Source organism: Schistosoma mansoni, chromosome W, assembly GCF_000237925.1.
Source record: "Schistosoma mansoni strain Puerto Rico chromosome W, complete genome".
In the NCBI taxonomy this organism is placed as follows: Eukaryota; Metazoa; Platyhelminthes; class Trematoda; order Strigeidida; family Schistosomatidae; genus Schistosoma; species Schistosoma mansoni.
This window is the reverse complement of record NC_031502.1, coordinates 31,126,144-31,141,149: the sequence shown is the minus strand read 5'-3', so window position 1 is coordinate 31,141,149 and position 15,006 is coordinate 31,126,144. Positions and strand designations below refer to the sequence as shown.

The 15,006-nt window shown below is 33.0% G+C and overlaps 2 protein-coding genes across 2 annotated transcripts; both read right to left on the bottom strand.

Annotated features, from left to right (window-relative positions):
• Nucleotides 1-1,852: 1,852 nt before the first annotated feature.
• Smp_153550 (hypothetical protein) lies at nt 1,853-7,885 on the bottom strand. Its single transcript, XM_018789359.1, has 2 exons — nt 7,516-7,885; nt 1,853-2,134 (listed from the first exon to the last, which is right to left on the bottom strand). Exons 1-2 carry the CDS (start codon nt 7,818-7,820, stop codon nt 2,035-2,037), a joined length of 405 nt encoding a protein of 134 aa, XP_018654810.1. The 5' UTR covers nt 7,821-7,885; the 3' UTR covers nt 1,853-2,034.
• A 3,953-nt stretch (nt 7,886-11,838) lies between these two features.
• Smp_058320 (putative nuclear autoantigenic sperm protein (nasp)) lies at nt 11,839-14,625 on the bottom strand (the record flags this gene model as incomplete). The annotated part of the gene is made up of 5 exons (XM_018789358.1): nt 11,839-12,522; nt 13,755-14,236; nt 14,270-14,338; nt 14,372-14,490; nt 14,522-14,625. The coding sequence occupies 5 exons, from the start codon at nt 14,623-14,625 to the stop codon at nt 11,989-11,991; spliced, it is 1,308 nt and encodes a 435-aa protein (XP_018654809.1). The 3' UTR covers nt 11,839-11,988.
• Between the last annotated feature and the right edge of the window lie 381 nt (nt 14,626-15,006).

The window sequence follows — 15,006 nt, the reverse complement described above, 5'->3', positions numbered from 1 at the left end:
TGTAAGCCACTTCTTCAGAGAAAAAATAATGATTATTTTTTCTCTGAAGAAGTGGCTTACACTGAGTTACGAAACTTCAAAAAATCTAATTTTTCTACTCATTGGGATATTACAAATATTTTTATTTATATATAGATAGATAGTTTTATTTTATAATTTAAATAAAGTTATATTTTCAATAACTATTTCTTAGTAAAATAGGAACGAAAATGATTTTCTATTTTTATATAATACAACAGTAAATATATATTTTCTGTGAATTTATGCATCAAACAATATTTTAATTGTTAAGGATGTTAATAATTTTAGAAAACACATATGATCTCCTTTGACGTTAGTTGTTTGTTCACTAGGGTACCTTTAACCGAAACAATATGTTATATATGTGAGTATATTGATTCTAACTATATAGATGAAGGTCTGCTGACTGAACACTTGAAAGAACTATTGTTATATTGTACCTTAAATGTTTAGTTCGATTTCAACAATGAAATATATCGACAAAGAGATGAGATCGCAATGGGATCTCCATTGGGTCCAATTTTAGCAGATTATTTTATGGTAAAACTAGAAAACGACCAACTCAGTTCGATGATAAATCGATTTCATCTATATGTAAGATAAATGAACGACACTTGTGTGACGATAACATTGAATTAGACGATATCTTACATTCCTTCAACACATGCTATCCTTTCATAGACTTCACATTAGAATATAAGCGAGACCAGTCAATCTCTTTTCTCGATGTGCCTCTGATGATAAGGAGTGACGGTTCCTTAAGAAAATCCATATTTAGAAAATAAACATGGAATGGACAACAGACCAAATTCTATAGCTGGGTTCGTCTAAGCAAAAAGAGAAAACTCATTAGCTACTTATGTTACCGAATACATCGGATATGTAGTACGGAATGCATTGACGAATAACTCTCATTCCTCAGGAAATCTCTGACAAAAAATGACAAAATCCAGACCGCTACATAGATAAGAATATGAAAAGAGGTATTGTCAAGGAATGCAGTTGTTCCGTTCCAAAGAAAAACCTTTATATAAGTTTGGAATTTAAAGGTAACCGAACATCTGATGTAATCAAAAATCTTTTAACGAAAGTGATAAAAAAATATCCAATGCGGCAAAACTACGAATAGCGTTCACTAGTAGGAACTTCTTTTCTGTATCCATAAAAGATAAGCTTCCTCGTCTGGTCGCCTACATGTGCATCTACCAGTTCACCTACTCTTGCGGAGCAAGGTACATTGGCCGTAGCTAGCGCTCGCTTTCAACGTGGATATGGGAACACATCCCAGTGTGGTTCTACACCGGTGAGAGGAAAGTAGTTAAGAGTTTCATAGTTGAACGTCTAATCGAATGTAATCATTCTACGGACCCACAATATGAATTTAAGGTTGTTTATACGATTCATCTAAATCTACCTAGATTTCTTCATATCCAACTCCTACAAATGGCCGAAGCTCTCACCATCCATGAGCTGAAGCCAGAGCTATGTGTACAAAAAAGTACGTCCCATCGTTATTGTTACCTTGGTCTTAATTTTTATTACTATTATTACTACGTTTTCCCCTTTACTTATGTCTCATATTATTCTCATTATTTCATTCATAATTGCTTATGATATCACTTTCTTTATTTTTCACACCTCTATGACTTTTAATTATTGTGACAAAAACACTTTAATCATCTTATTACATTCACGTTATAATTTGTTGCTAACTTATTAAGTCTATTGTTTTTATTCGCATTACGTAATCTGGTATTATAATCTTCCTACTACATCATCTTGGTTATTCCTTGTTCACATGTACTCACGAAACTAATACTTTAACAAAACATTTTCATATATATATATATATATATACGATTGTACAGCTTGATAACAAATTTGTTGAAAAGAGATCCCCTCGCTGAACTTCGTGTTTTTAATGTTTAAATTAGAAATATCACTGTTACAATTAGAATGTGTCTATTAACTGAAAATCATTACAAGTTGTTTTTATTTGAGAATTGTTTTAGCTTACTGTGGAGTTTTCTTTTTCTGGCGCGATTCTTTTTGTTTGATATATTCAATTTCTTGTTCGGTTAGAAAACCACTATGACGTTTCTTAATGTTACATCTGTAGAAAAGAAATAACGAAATAGTAGTAAAAACATTATACTCTAAAATCTTATAATATATTATTTGAGAGAGATAAATAATTGAATTCGGTTATTTATTCTTTCAGTAGTATTCCTCACGCATTAATTCAGTTTAGTTACCATTGAAAACCAGGAATTATTGTTACTCTAATGTCGTCGGTCCAACGTTAATACTTACAAATTGAGTTAGTTTCTAAAAAATCATAACATCAAAACTGTATTCATAAGCTGGCGGACGACTTACTTTGAGATGAGTCCCTGATTTTCCAGCACAAAGTCATGACCTTTTTAGCTCAGAGATGTCAAGAGTGAAAATCTTCCCTAATGCCATTAGATGATGACCCAGTACACCACAAATTAATCGTGTTTTGAAATATATACAATAGATGTCAATCTAGTAGTCTGATGGTTGATTTCTAGTCCTGCTGAGGTTACAGGTGAGCATTACTGAAGAACACTATACTAGGATGAAAAATCTGCTCAGTACTTTATGGTTGTCAGTCGTATCCGCTACGAAAGTTCCTTACAAATCAAGCTGATTTCAGTAGGGATCCCATATCAGAACTTATTCTCTGCTAAATTTCTTTTCAAGAGTATGTTATCAAACGATCGTTCTGAGGTATTATTTATCATAATTATAATTTATCGCCCATGACACTACGGAGTATCGAACCAAGGACTAATAGGTCTTGAAGCGAGCATAACATGTTCTGACCACCAAGTTGAGATTTTGTGTCCAAATTCTCAGCTTCGATTAATTTTTGTCTTCATACTAACAATGAATAATAAGCTTATTCACGACATGGATTCCACAATTCAAAGTACCTCATTATAACATTGGTAAATTCATTCCACAGAAAGTTTCAATTCATTTCCTGTTGAGTCGGCTTCCGGAGAACTTCGACGGAGCCTCCAGAGGCCCAAAAAGGAGCCGAAGAGACCCAGCCAATCAGAGTACGATGGAACATTCTAGAGTTCCAACGTGGCGAGCTACTATTGGCCGGTAGCATAAAATGTCGTTAATGGATTGGCTGAAATAGGATGTTGATTTGACATACGCTAACATCTATAAATACCTATGATTTCCTGTAACAAGATTGAACCTTGCAGCAAAGTGTTTCTCTCATACTCGTGTCTTCTCTCTGGTGTTCAAGTCGCAGAGTAGTTCTAGCCTGGGGTTACCAGAATAGCTTAGGATCTGAATATAGCGTTCAACTTACAAGATGTATCATTTCCTGTCCAGATTTCTTCCACTCTTACCTATTGGAAGTATATCAGGACACTTTCTCAAGAGCTATGTAAGTTTACACTTGCTACCTTACGAGATATTTTTATACAGTTATGATATTAGGTTTTACTATCTGCTCTGTGAGGCATCTAGAAACTTGTTTATTTGATGGATAACTTCTTACTTGAAGACATATTTCATCACAGACAAGAGGACCATTGAAAATAGGGAAACACCAAAAAGTTGTTTGAGATATTATTATTAATTGGATCCAGTCATGAGATAGATATCCCCAATATCATTGGATGACTGTTTTAAGTTATCGCGAATTAATTGAAGTTGAAAAAGTAAACTATTATATCCTAACTCAGTGATATAAAGGTAACGTTCTGGCTGAGAAACCTGACGGTTCGAAATATGATCATATATGGAGTTATGAATAGACTCTGTTAGAAAGTTTAAAACTAAGTTCAAAAAACAACTGTTCAGAGCCACCTAGGTTTCCAATTATTCCCTGTGAATAAAATTATCTTTAAATAATTACTAAAAACTAAAGTTGAAGTTTTTTATGTTTATGATTAACAAATTAAAGAATTTTTCGTAAGGATTTTATTGAAGAAAGATATTTTCAACTTATTACAGTAAAAGCAATATCTAACCAAACAATAAATGACATGTGTTTTTGTTATGCGCTTTGAATAGTGATGTGTATTTCCCCTGCTTTCAAAATAAGAGGTGGGATCGTGGATGCTCACTACTGAGGAGTCCAACAATAGGACGAAACGGTGTCCAGTGCTTCCAGGTTTTCCATGATGGTCTAGCTTCAATTGATTCATGATCTCAACTATTAAAATTACTATAATATCCACAAAACCCCATCTATTTATTTATCCATTTATTCATTTTCATAGAACAGTAATAGATTATTTATAAATCATAAGTTTATATTCAAGGGTTATTTAGTCAATCCTTGTTTATAAATTGGCTGCTTGACATAATACCTGGTTTTATAAGAGGAAACTCACTATTAAATTTTTGAGTGTCCACAATAGAATAATGGACACCTGTTAACGAATAATATGTTCATAATATGCTCATTAAACAAATTATAGCTTTCTGACTTAATAATCCAGTAAATAACACACTAGAATTCCAGTTGATGTGTACTGGGTTTGTTTCCAGTGGAGACAAGACCAAGATGTAAATATGTATAATTAATAAGCTCCGATAAGGATTTTACTCCTAGCCAGTACCCAAGGTATTTATATCAATTATATCAAGATTCATCTATTCGCTGAACCATTTATTAAATTCTTTAAAATACTAGTAACGAAGTAAAAATCTAAGATAATTGTTTTTGAAATAAATAGCTTCACTTATCTATGATCCGCAGTCATTATAATCTAATGTTCTTCTATAATTTCATTCAATTGGTTGACTTCATTAATTCACTGGTGGAGTAAAAAAATTCATAACCTTTTGTTATGATACAACATTTTCTATACTTTGAAAAATTAGAACAAACAAAGTGTTTAACCCACTTTATAAATCCAACCAAACCTTGTCCACGAAATAGTGAAAATCTTCAGATGGTTTTAAACTTTAAAAAATATGTTTTAGGCATTTGTTATGGTAAGAAAGCGGTTTTTTGCTACTGTATAAGTTTTTGAAGTTGTTCATTTCTTAAAGTAACATAGTTAAAGACTTTGATTGTATCTCAAATATTTTTTAGCCATACAGACTACTTATCACAAAATTAATTTGATCAGTTTTCTATATCGAAACATTCCATTATTAATATTTGTCCCCGTCAAGATCGTTTTAATTGGAACTAATATTCGGTTTATCATCTAAATGTCTGTCTGTCTGTAAGACAAAAGTTAAGACCTAAAGACATTGGTAGTGTCAGAATATGCACAGACAGAAATCATCAAGAAGAATACTAAAAAGTATAGTGTACTGGCCAGTTGTTTTTATCCTGAGTTGAACCTTATCAACAACTTAACCTGATACAAAGTCGTAACCAAAGTATATTCCTGTCTCTCGATAAAGACCTCATTTCTCATCATTCGATATCTACTGAGTAGTCATGACTTTCCAATTTAGTCTGTTCTTGATAGAGAAAGATTATCATCCAGTATTATCGACGGTCACCAATACAAGCTAAGTTTTCCTTGTTTAAGGCTATAACTCATTATTTTGAGCTACAAAGTTAATACATTTCCTTACAACAGAAGTCATTAGTGAGCGGCTGATATTTATTAAACTAGATTGATCATAAAATTAATTTTTATTCAGGCTAAATGTTTCTTCTTACAATCATCATTACATATATATATGCAGATAATAAAAAGCAATGAATTCAAAATTTATTGAATTGAATAGGAATCATTTTAAAACAGTTTACCTAATTTTATCACATACATTTACACGTTCTATGAATATACTTAATAAATATTAATCACAGTAAGACATTACTACTTCTGAGTTCTTCTACATTCTTACTTTATAATGTCTACCATATTTTTCCTACAGGCAGCGGATTACTCCTTTATTTCTTATTGGTTTCATGTAAATAGTCATACACTTTCTATTTGACATTTGTGATAATTGTGTCGTCCAGAAAGTAACGATTATTTCATAATTAGGCAACGCAATTCAGAGAACGAAATTACAACAAAACTCTTGATATCACAAATACTATAATAACGAAGTCATGCCTTCATGATTTAACATAATAATGCTAAAAATCATGTTATCCCTTTGAGAACTCGTCGGATTCAAACCCAATAGCTGCTCTTTGAACACCTTGTAACATTGTTTTTTTAATTAATTACTTACTCAATTTATAAGTCCTAAGACTTCGAACTTCTACTTTATTCATATTCATGACTGAAATTATTAGTGTATGATGAAGTATGGTTTGATTAAGCGGTTACCTTGATATTTCATGCACTTATATTTAAAAAACCTACATATATTTAGAGCATAACATTGGAACTCGCTTTTATTCGTAACTCAACACATGATTTTGGTAGACACTATTACTTTACTATAAAAAATCTTCATCTTATTTAGCATCTCTGTGTTTTTATAAATTGTCTTAACAATCTGATTTTAATGAATACCAGGATTACCTGTATGAAACAGGATACTTTGATTTTAGAAGCAACTTATTAAAACTTCGTTCCACGAAGCGATTAAAAAAATAACAACACTAACCAAGATTAAGACTATCATATTTAAAACGAAGGCATTCTTTTTTATTGTAGCTTGTATTACTTTCAGCGAAAGCTATTATGAATATTTTGTAGTGCTAATATAAATTGTCTTTATCAGCATTAACCTTATGCTATATCCCGAAGAGGATTATGAATAGTGACTTTTGAGAGCTATTTATGGACCAATATGATCCATATATTTCCTATTGTATAATTGTTAAGTAACTAAACTATTCATATTCATGTTCCTTTTATGATAAGCTTTATTTTGACCTATAGACTATTACTGTACGATTTACCGCTCTTGAGTTATCCCTAGTCCATTAATTACTGCCCCCCCTATTCACAGCCACATTTGACTAAATCATGTACAAATGTTATTTTCTATTTTATGGTACGATGTAGTCAGTTAGTTTGGTATATAAACCCAGTATTTTTGAGAATAATGATTCATATTGCAGAGGCTGTTATTAGTGTTCTGGACTTAACTGGCTGGGCTAGGCAGATAGCAGGACCGATAAGTACTCTAGATTGCTCGTACGGTTTTCGTGTGTCACTGCTCCGATCGATAAAACGCTGCTCTCTAATACGCGGGTACAATTTAAAAACACTTACCGACACAGGATACAACACCTTACTACCAAAGTCAGAAAATCACGAAAATGTTACTGAAACAGACACTAACTACATTAAATAAATCTATTTTATAAGTAGATCATATAAGTAAACTTGAATAAGAAGAGATAAATTGCTTTTAGCATTACAATTGAATAACAATATACAATAAACCACTATATGTAATGAGACCAATAAAATTGATTCCTTTATTAAACATATTTGTAAAATATGGGAAAGTAATAAACGGATAATATTCTTATTTTAACACAGAAAAATCATTTTAATCACTTACCCCCATAATTCTGCACCACATTTATCACGTACACATGTAGCAAAACTTAATGTTGATGGTTGTGAATGATCACCTTGACCACGTAAACAACAACTATTCATAACTTTCATAATTTGTTTTTTATTTTTTTGAAAATTTCTCCATAATCCACGTATTGCTTTAGAACATTCTTCATATTGACTACCACATTCTTGAACACATAGATCAAATTCAGGTTTACTCAATTTTTCACCATGTGAATCAGCATAACAAGAATTTAAATATATACAATATAATATGCATAAATTCTGGAATAATCTCCACATTTTGTTACAATTAAATAATGAATAACTAGAATAGTTGTATACCAGTATTAAATACTAATGTCTATGACTCTTTTATAAGTTTTTCTTAACTCAAGGAACTAATTATAGATATGTAGTATTTAAATATCTAATATCTAATGTAAAATTTAACGAATGTTATACACAACAACAACATAATAGAGTGTATATATTGAATGAATAGTTTACATTAGTTTTTAGTAGTATAGGTAGTTACCTATTAATAATCGAATACTGACCGGATATAAGATGCAAATCCATAATGTACTGTGAAATAAACATTCATTCCATGTAATAATCCAAATATAAATATTTTACCTAACTGGTTTTTCAATAAACTAGTTTGTGGAATAAGCGATATAGAAATATGATCTATTATACTATTATTTCTATGATACTATTATACTAAGGTGATTAGTATAAATAGTTTTTACAGTTTAAGAGTAAATAATATTAATTCATAATAGGTGGATAAAGATTCTACGATCAGAATCTGTGTTGAATTTTAGATGAGCATTGATGAAATTTTCCAAACTAGGAAAGGAAATCACTTCTCACAGGGTATATCATATATATATATATATATATAGAATATTTGAGTGAACAAGTGCTTTCAATAACTTCATCATCGGGCTTCATGGTTACAAATCCATAATTATTTTGATATATTACAAAGGCCAAAATGAGGCATGTATTAATGAATTTGACGATGTTATATGTTGAAAATGGTGAACGTTTGCATCTGTTACGACATAGATACTTCAAAATTGTGTTATTTACAAATTAGAAAGGTTATATAATAAAGGTCAGAAACGATTTGGAGTAAAGTGTTCAGTCACAATCACTATAATAGTAATATGACAAAATGAAAGTGAAAAAAGAATATCGTGTGAATAAAATGTATAGTAGGAGAGTTTCATCTTGTTAATCGAGGTAATAATAATAGTAATAACAATAGTGTTAATATCGTTGTGTGAATATAATATGTAATAAGAGGGGTGTTATCAAGATAATTATGATAGAAAAGAATTCATGTGAATTGGGAATGATGGATGTGAAGATGAAGATAGATTTAATCAACAATATTCAGTTTCGGTATCCGGTGATCCAGTCGTAAGCCAAGATAAACATAGAGGCTGGATATACCTTTTCTGGATACATAAGTCTGGATAGGCAATATATATATTTACAAATTTTATTGTAGATTCTAGATATACAAATGCTTCTTCTATTAAATGAACTGATAACATCAATGTACAATATTTATTTATTTATTTAAACACATACATATTGGTACAAAGGGGCACCAGATACATATGAGCCACACAAAACAATGAGAATGGGAAGAGAAAGGTGGAAGATGCGTATATATAAAAGAAAATAAAATAGGATGAAAAAAAAAGAGTAATTATGGGAGGAACTGAAATGTACAACCAGAAGACTCTTTTAGTTAAGGTTATAACCACTCTTTATGAAAAAAGTAAAAGAAGGTTACAGCAGGATCGCCACTGGCTTCTATTCTGAGCCATATCTGATAACGTCTCTAGCCACTGTGTTGCACCATCTCTTGGACCCCAGCCAGGGAAATCCACTGATTATTACTACTTAGGTAGCTAGTCAATTTTTATAAAGTATGAATAGATTTGTTGCTATTATCAACATCAACTTCTGTTAATTTGCTGAACAGTATTATTTTGGTGTGGGCTACTTATATCCACACAAGTAGTATATAACGATGGTCGGGCATTGAATGTATTTCAGAAGATCGACAACGAAACGCAATTGGTATGAAGATGCATGAACAATAATAATCAATGACGATGAACTGATATTTGCAAAAGGAACAGTCGTGATTGAGACAATTAATTGATAGTTTACAAATTAACTATTTACTATATGGTTCTCATATTTTACTAAGATATTCTGTAATATTGTACCGAAATACATTCGATTGTCCCCACTCGTCTACTTGTTCACTACAGTAGTTTGTTCAAAATGACATCTGGTTTTAATTCGGGAGTGGGGTAAATTACCAATTCGAATATTTGACTTAATGATTTCATCATGTCTATAAAATAACCAATATGTAGTCAGTAACATGGACTAGACTTACAGAGTATTCGTTGGTAACAAGTAAACAGTTGTTCTGCAGATAAAATACTTTTAAAATTAGGCTTACAGAATTAGCAAAATTTATTTCTATTAAAAAATAATATTACTAGGAAATAAACTTTAAAATAGTGTATAAGGAATTAGGAAATAGATATCATGTGAATTCAATAAGTAGTACTTAAACAAATTTATAGTAGGACGTTACATGTTCAACCATTAATTTAATTCATCACTACAGCTTGTTTAGGCAAGTAAACCAGTTATTTAGTTGTGATAAAATTAGAATAGGATAGAAAGCGTGATATACATGTAGAAATAACTAATCTGGGGATTTCCGACCATTTTATGTAAAATAATGTGTTGTTTCAAGTGTAACCTGGAAGTATCTGTTGGAAAATAAATTACATAATGGCTTCCTACTATAGTTATAGGTAACTTGATTAGTGTTATAGGACTACAGAATAAGGTAGGATTTCGTCAGCGAAATACGTGTTATGTAGTGAAGCGTCTAAAATACATATTTCCTTATTTTTCAAGAAAAAAGTAATAATCCCTCGGATTAAAAAAATGATACTTATTAAATTCTTGAACTGATAATTACTTTATCAAATACACGACACTTGGTCATACCAACCTAATCTTTCTGAAATGTAATAAGAACCAATTAGATTTAAGTGCTAATATCATGTACTTTCCAGTACCTCCATTTTTATTTATACAATGCTTTATTAATGGTTAACAAGCTTCTTGAAAGATCCATAAACGTGACAGATTTGTTGCAGGCCTCGTGTAATATCTCCCTGAAATATGGTTATCATTCACGTATTACGCGCACGATTGTAACGACTGAAGCTTTAAATAATCCGACTTCTATTCAGAATAGAACGTGAATTTTAGGTGAGTGGGAAACTCGGCTACCGAGATAGGTGTTCATATTTACCTTGTGTATATTGACCTTTATGTCCTGCTGGGTAGTTTACTTGTTTTCTTCAGCTTTATGTTGTCTGTATCTTCCAAAACATTCGTCAGATGCTATAGTAGTTTACTACCGTCTAACAATCTCCCCTTCAAATGACTAGAATACTTATCCAGATTAGGTTCACATTTGGCAACAGGTGCCTGTGAAAGCACAAGTACTCCTATGTGCAATCAGAAAGAACTTTCCGTCGCAAACTGGCATCCCAGACTTGCGGGTATCTCCTCCATGTCTTTTACGAAAACAACCTAAGTAGTTCAGATTTCCTTACAATGCTGTAGACTGAAAGGAACGTCGCCCGAATATCTCGCATTCCGAAATGTATGATCCCGCGGTTGCTTGTAGGATTTGAACCCGAGTCGACGAAATAACCCTGAGGCTCAGTTTTGGATTGGTTCAAAGTACATTATTTTTTTCGACTGTGTCAAACATTCCCCCACTTCAAGCAAGAGCGAATGGGATGGGCAGTGGTGAGAACAACGAAAATGTTCCACGAAATCGCTAATATACGGCTGGATGAAGCTACTTGCGTCACAACACCTGATCATATAAGCTAAGGCACCTATAAATTTCATACTGACTGTCCAACTTGTATGTGATTTGGAATGCGGGTCCAAAGGACATTCAATAATCTTCAGAGTGGGAAGTTAATTCGTTGTTATCTGCCAAACTTTGAAGTTGTATCAGATTCTCATAAAGTCCTAACATATCCTTCAGACTTGAAGATTCCTTCCCACGCTTACACCATTAACAGAAAGTAACAGTTCTTAAGATATTAATTGGTTAAGGAAGGTAGTTTGTATGGAAAAAGGGGGATGACGAAACATGACAGTTATAAATTCCTTCGCTTGGTTTATACCGATGACTTAAAATTTTCGACCAACCCGTTTAACTTGTCAGAAAGGCAATACATCGAAGGGAATACATAAACTTTATTTTTGGAATAAGTAATCTGCAGATAAATTATTCAAAAACGATAGACAAAAATTTCTGACAAAATCTGTAAAAATGAAATGCAATTATTTGGAACCGGTTTATAATCTAGAAGCATACATCAACTAACTAAACACCGTTTTCATTCGGCAAGGATTCGCCATTAGAATCTATAAGCTTCACCTTCTTGGAAGTTGAGTTTCCATGACCATTTAATTCAAGACTTATATTTTCTACAGATTCCACAGGTGTCGTTCCAGAAACAGGGCGCTTTTTCCTTACCAAGTGTGATATGTCATCAGTTGGAACACTAGTACCATTAGAGCACGGTTCCATTGAAGACTCCGTTTGTTTAATGCTTTCAGCTAATCGATCTTCCTCAATATCTGCACACCGACTCTGAACGTCTGGTATTAAAAGCTCTATCTCTTTAAGTGTAACTTGTAAAAGCTCTTTTTCTTCTCCATCTTTTTGGTCAACAGCTTCGATTTTTGACCTGACATCTTCAGCCAACAACTTGAGACACTCAACTGAAGCTTTGAAAGAGCTGCTTGCGTTTCCTAAATCTCCAGAAACCGCATATGTCGTTCCCAGTTGGTAATGGCTCTCAGCTACACGACGATCTTTTTGACCCAAAATGGCAGTACGGATTTCTAAGCATTCCTATGGGAAAAAATAGGAAAGAGAGTAATGCAATTTGGACAGGAATCACAGTTCAAGACTATCACTGTATATCCAAATCACTTTATTTCTACTTGCTGCATAGTTGGCCAACTGTATTTCTGATTTGGATTCGAAAAAGCAATCTTTTCTTATGTGATCTCGTATAAAAGCTTTTTAAGGGAGGAAACGATCCGGAACACTCAAAAACTTCAATTTCGTTGTGGATCAGTAGCTTTTTAGTCACTTTCGAAGTCTTCTACTGAAGATAATGACCATCTAATGAACACAATCTAGTTAACAACTTGGATGTTTAGATCGAAATCTACTGGCCTTGATGATTCAAAGCTATGTCAGTTGCCACACCTCAATATTAGTCTTTAGACTTGATATTATCTGCTATTTACGAGAATCCACTACTAAATATGGATGACACGATGAAACTTGAATGAAAAATTGGTCAAGTTGAAAGAGCTTGACAATCTTCCCATTAGGTATTTCTTACCGCTCTGTCGCTGTAGTGGACGCGTTTTGCAATAACAACCTCCAAAATAAGTACAATTAAGTCTACATCAATGGGTTGAAATTTTACATACTGACATGTTGGCAAATAGCACCAAGTCTGAAAGACAACCAGATACATAGGAAACCGACAACTGGAACCAGATAAACGGTCGATACTATAGAACTAGAACAATTGTAAACTCAAAATTTTGTTCGTTTACAAGATGGTAAACTGGACTGCGAACCCAATCAGAATGACGCAAGGTACAATAAAGGAAGCTAAAATACACATGGACGCAAAAAGCAAGTAGCTGTCTCGTATAAGTGAATGTTTGAGGTATACCCACATTGTATAGTGATATGGCAAACAGGTGTTAATATCTTAACGACAAGCACTTGGAACCCTATGCACTGTAAATGAATTACTGACCTAAATGAGGCTATATGGAGGCCGAATGATGCTTGTATTATAAACGTTTTTAGTTTTGTTAAAAAACTTGGAATTTAAAATACAAACTCTATTCCCAACCAAATCCAACTATTCACTAGAAATGCACAACGAAGTTGAAATGAGCACTATTACTGTTTAACGAAACCTAAATTAACAAATCCTAAACTAAAAATCGTTGACTTGACGAACTCATTATTTATGGACAACTCCTGATAGCAAAACCTATGCTATGTTTTGTCGTTGAAGTCAAACGATAAATAAAAATGGACAAACGAAATACCTTTAGGTCCATTACTGCTTGGTCATAATCTTCTTTCTCGCGACTAATCTCACCAAGCTTTTCTAGGCACTCAGCAACATTCAGCTTGCTTTCCTCGTCATCTTTTTGTGAGAACAGCTTTTTGGCTACTTCAATAACCTCCCAAGCGATTTGCAGATTCGACACATCATCTTCATCATCAGATTTAGCAGCTTCCGAGTCTGTGGGATTATTATGGAGCTCATCTTGGTCCTCAGGCTCGTCCCCCTCACATTCATTTGATTCGCCACCCTCAGCTTCCTCGACAGCGTCATCCGTCGGATTATCACCAGCAGCATCATTTCTGCTTACAGCTTCAATGTCTTTACTGGGAGCATCATTTCCGCCTACACCTTCAATGTCTTCACTAGGAGCATCATCCTCTTTGGTTTCACTGTTTTCCTGATTGTTTTCTTCACACATAGCATCTATGACTTGATTGGAAATATCTTCCTTTTCTTCAGCTAAAGAAAATGAGATATCACGTGCCAACTTACTTGTCAACTCAGGCCCAGGTTCAATGATCTCATTATCCGATTCTGAATCATCTTTATCTGGATCCGGTACTAATCACGTTGAGACAAATCATTCATACTTACTCCCATCCAATGCGTTCCCGATAACTGAACTTTCTATTCGTGATAGTTCGAGAAGTGCAGTACCATACAGTAAGTTAGGAACAGCAAGAGCTTCATGAAAGTCACCATGTATTGTCGACCTGTTAAATATGCAACATTATCAAGACTCACAGAGCTTCACAAGCTTTTTGAAAATTGTCTACTGCCTTGCTAATATCACCACATACTAAATCTCTCCTTCCTTGAGTGATTAAATCTTGCGGTGCAAGCTCCATGTAAACACTTCCAATACAAATAAGGCGCCGTGGCTTGAAATCCAAACTAGTAACAAGTTTTCACTGCATTCTCAATGTCCACGAAACCTACCGTTGTCGTAACAGACTTGTATAAGCTTACATACTTCTTTGTATTTGAATTTAAGTGTATGAAAACAACTGATATGGTAATATGGTAATACGGTATATTCAGAACGATATTTAAAAGAACAGGGATATCCTTCCTCTTACAGTTAAACTTATGGTTTTGATCGTTCATTATTCTTACCTTGATTGAATCAATTTCTACTAACGTAACGTATTTTCCCTCGAAAGCAATCGCGTATATTTGCTTTTGCTAAATACATTGACTTTTTCCTGTTTGTTGCAATTTTGAAAGTC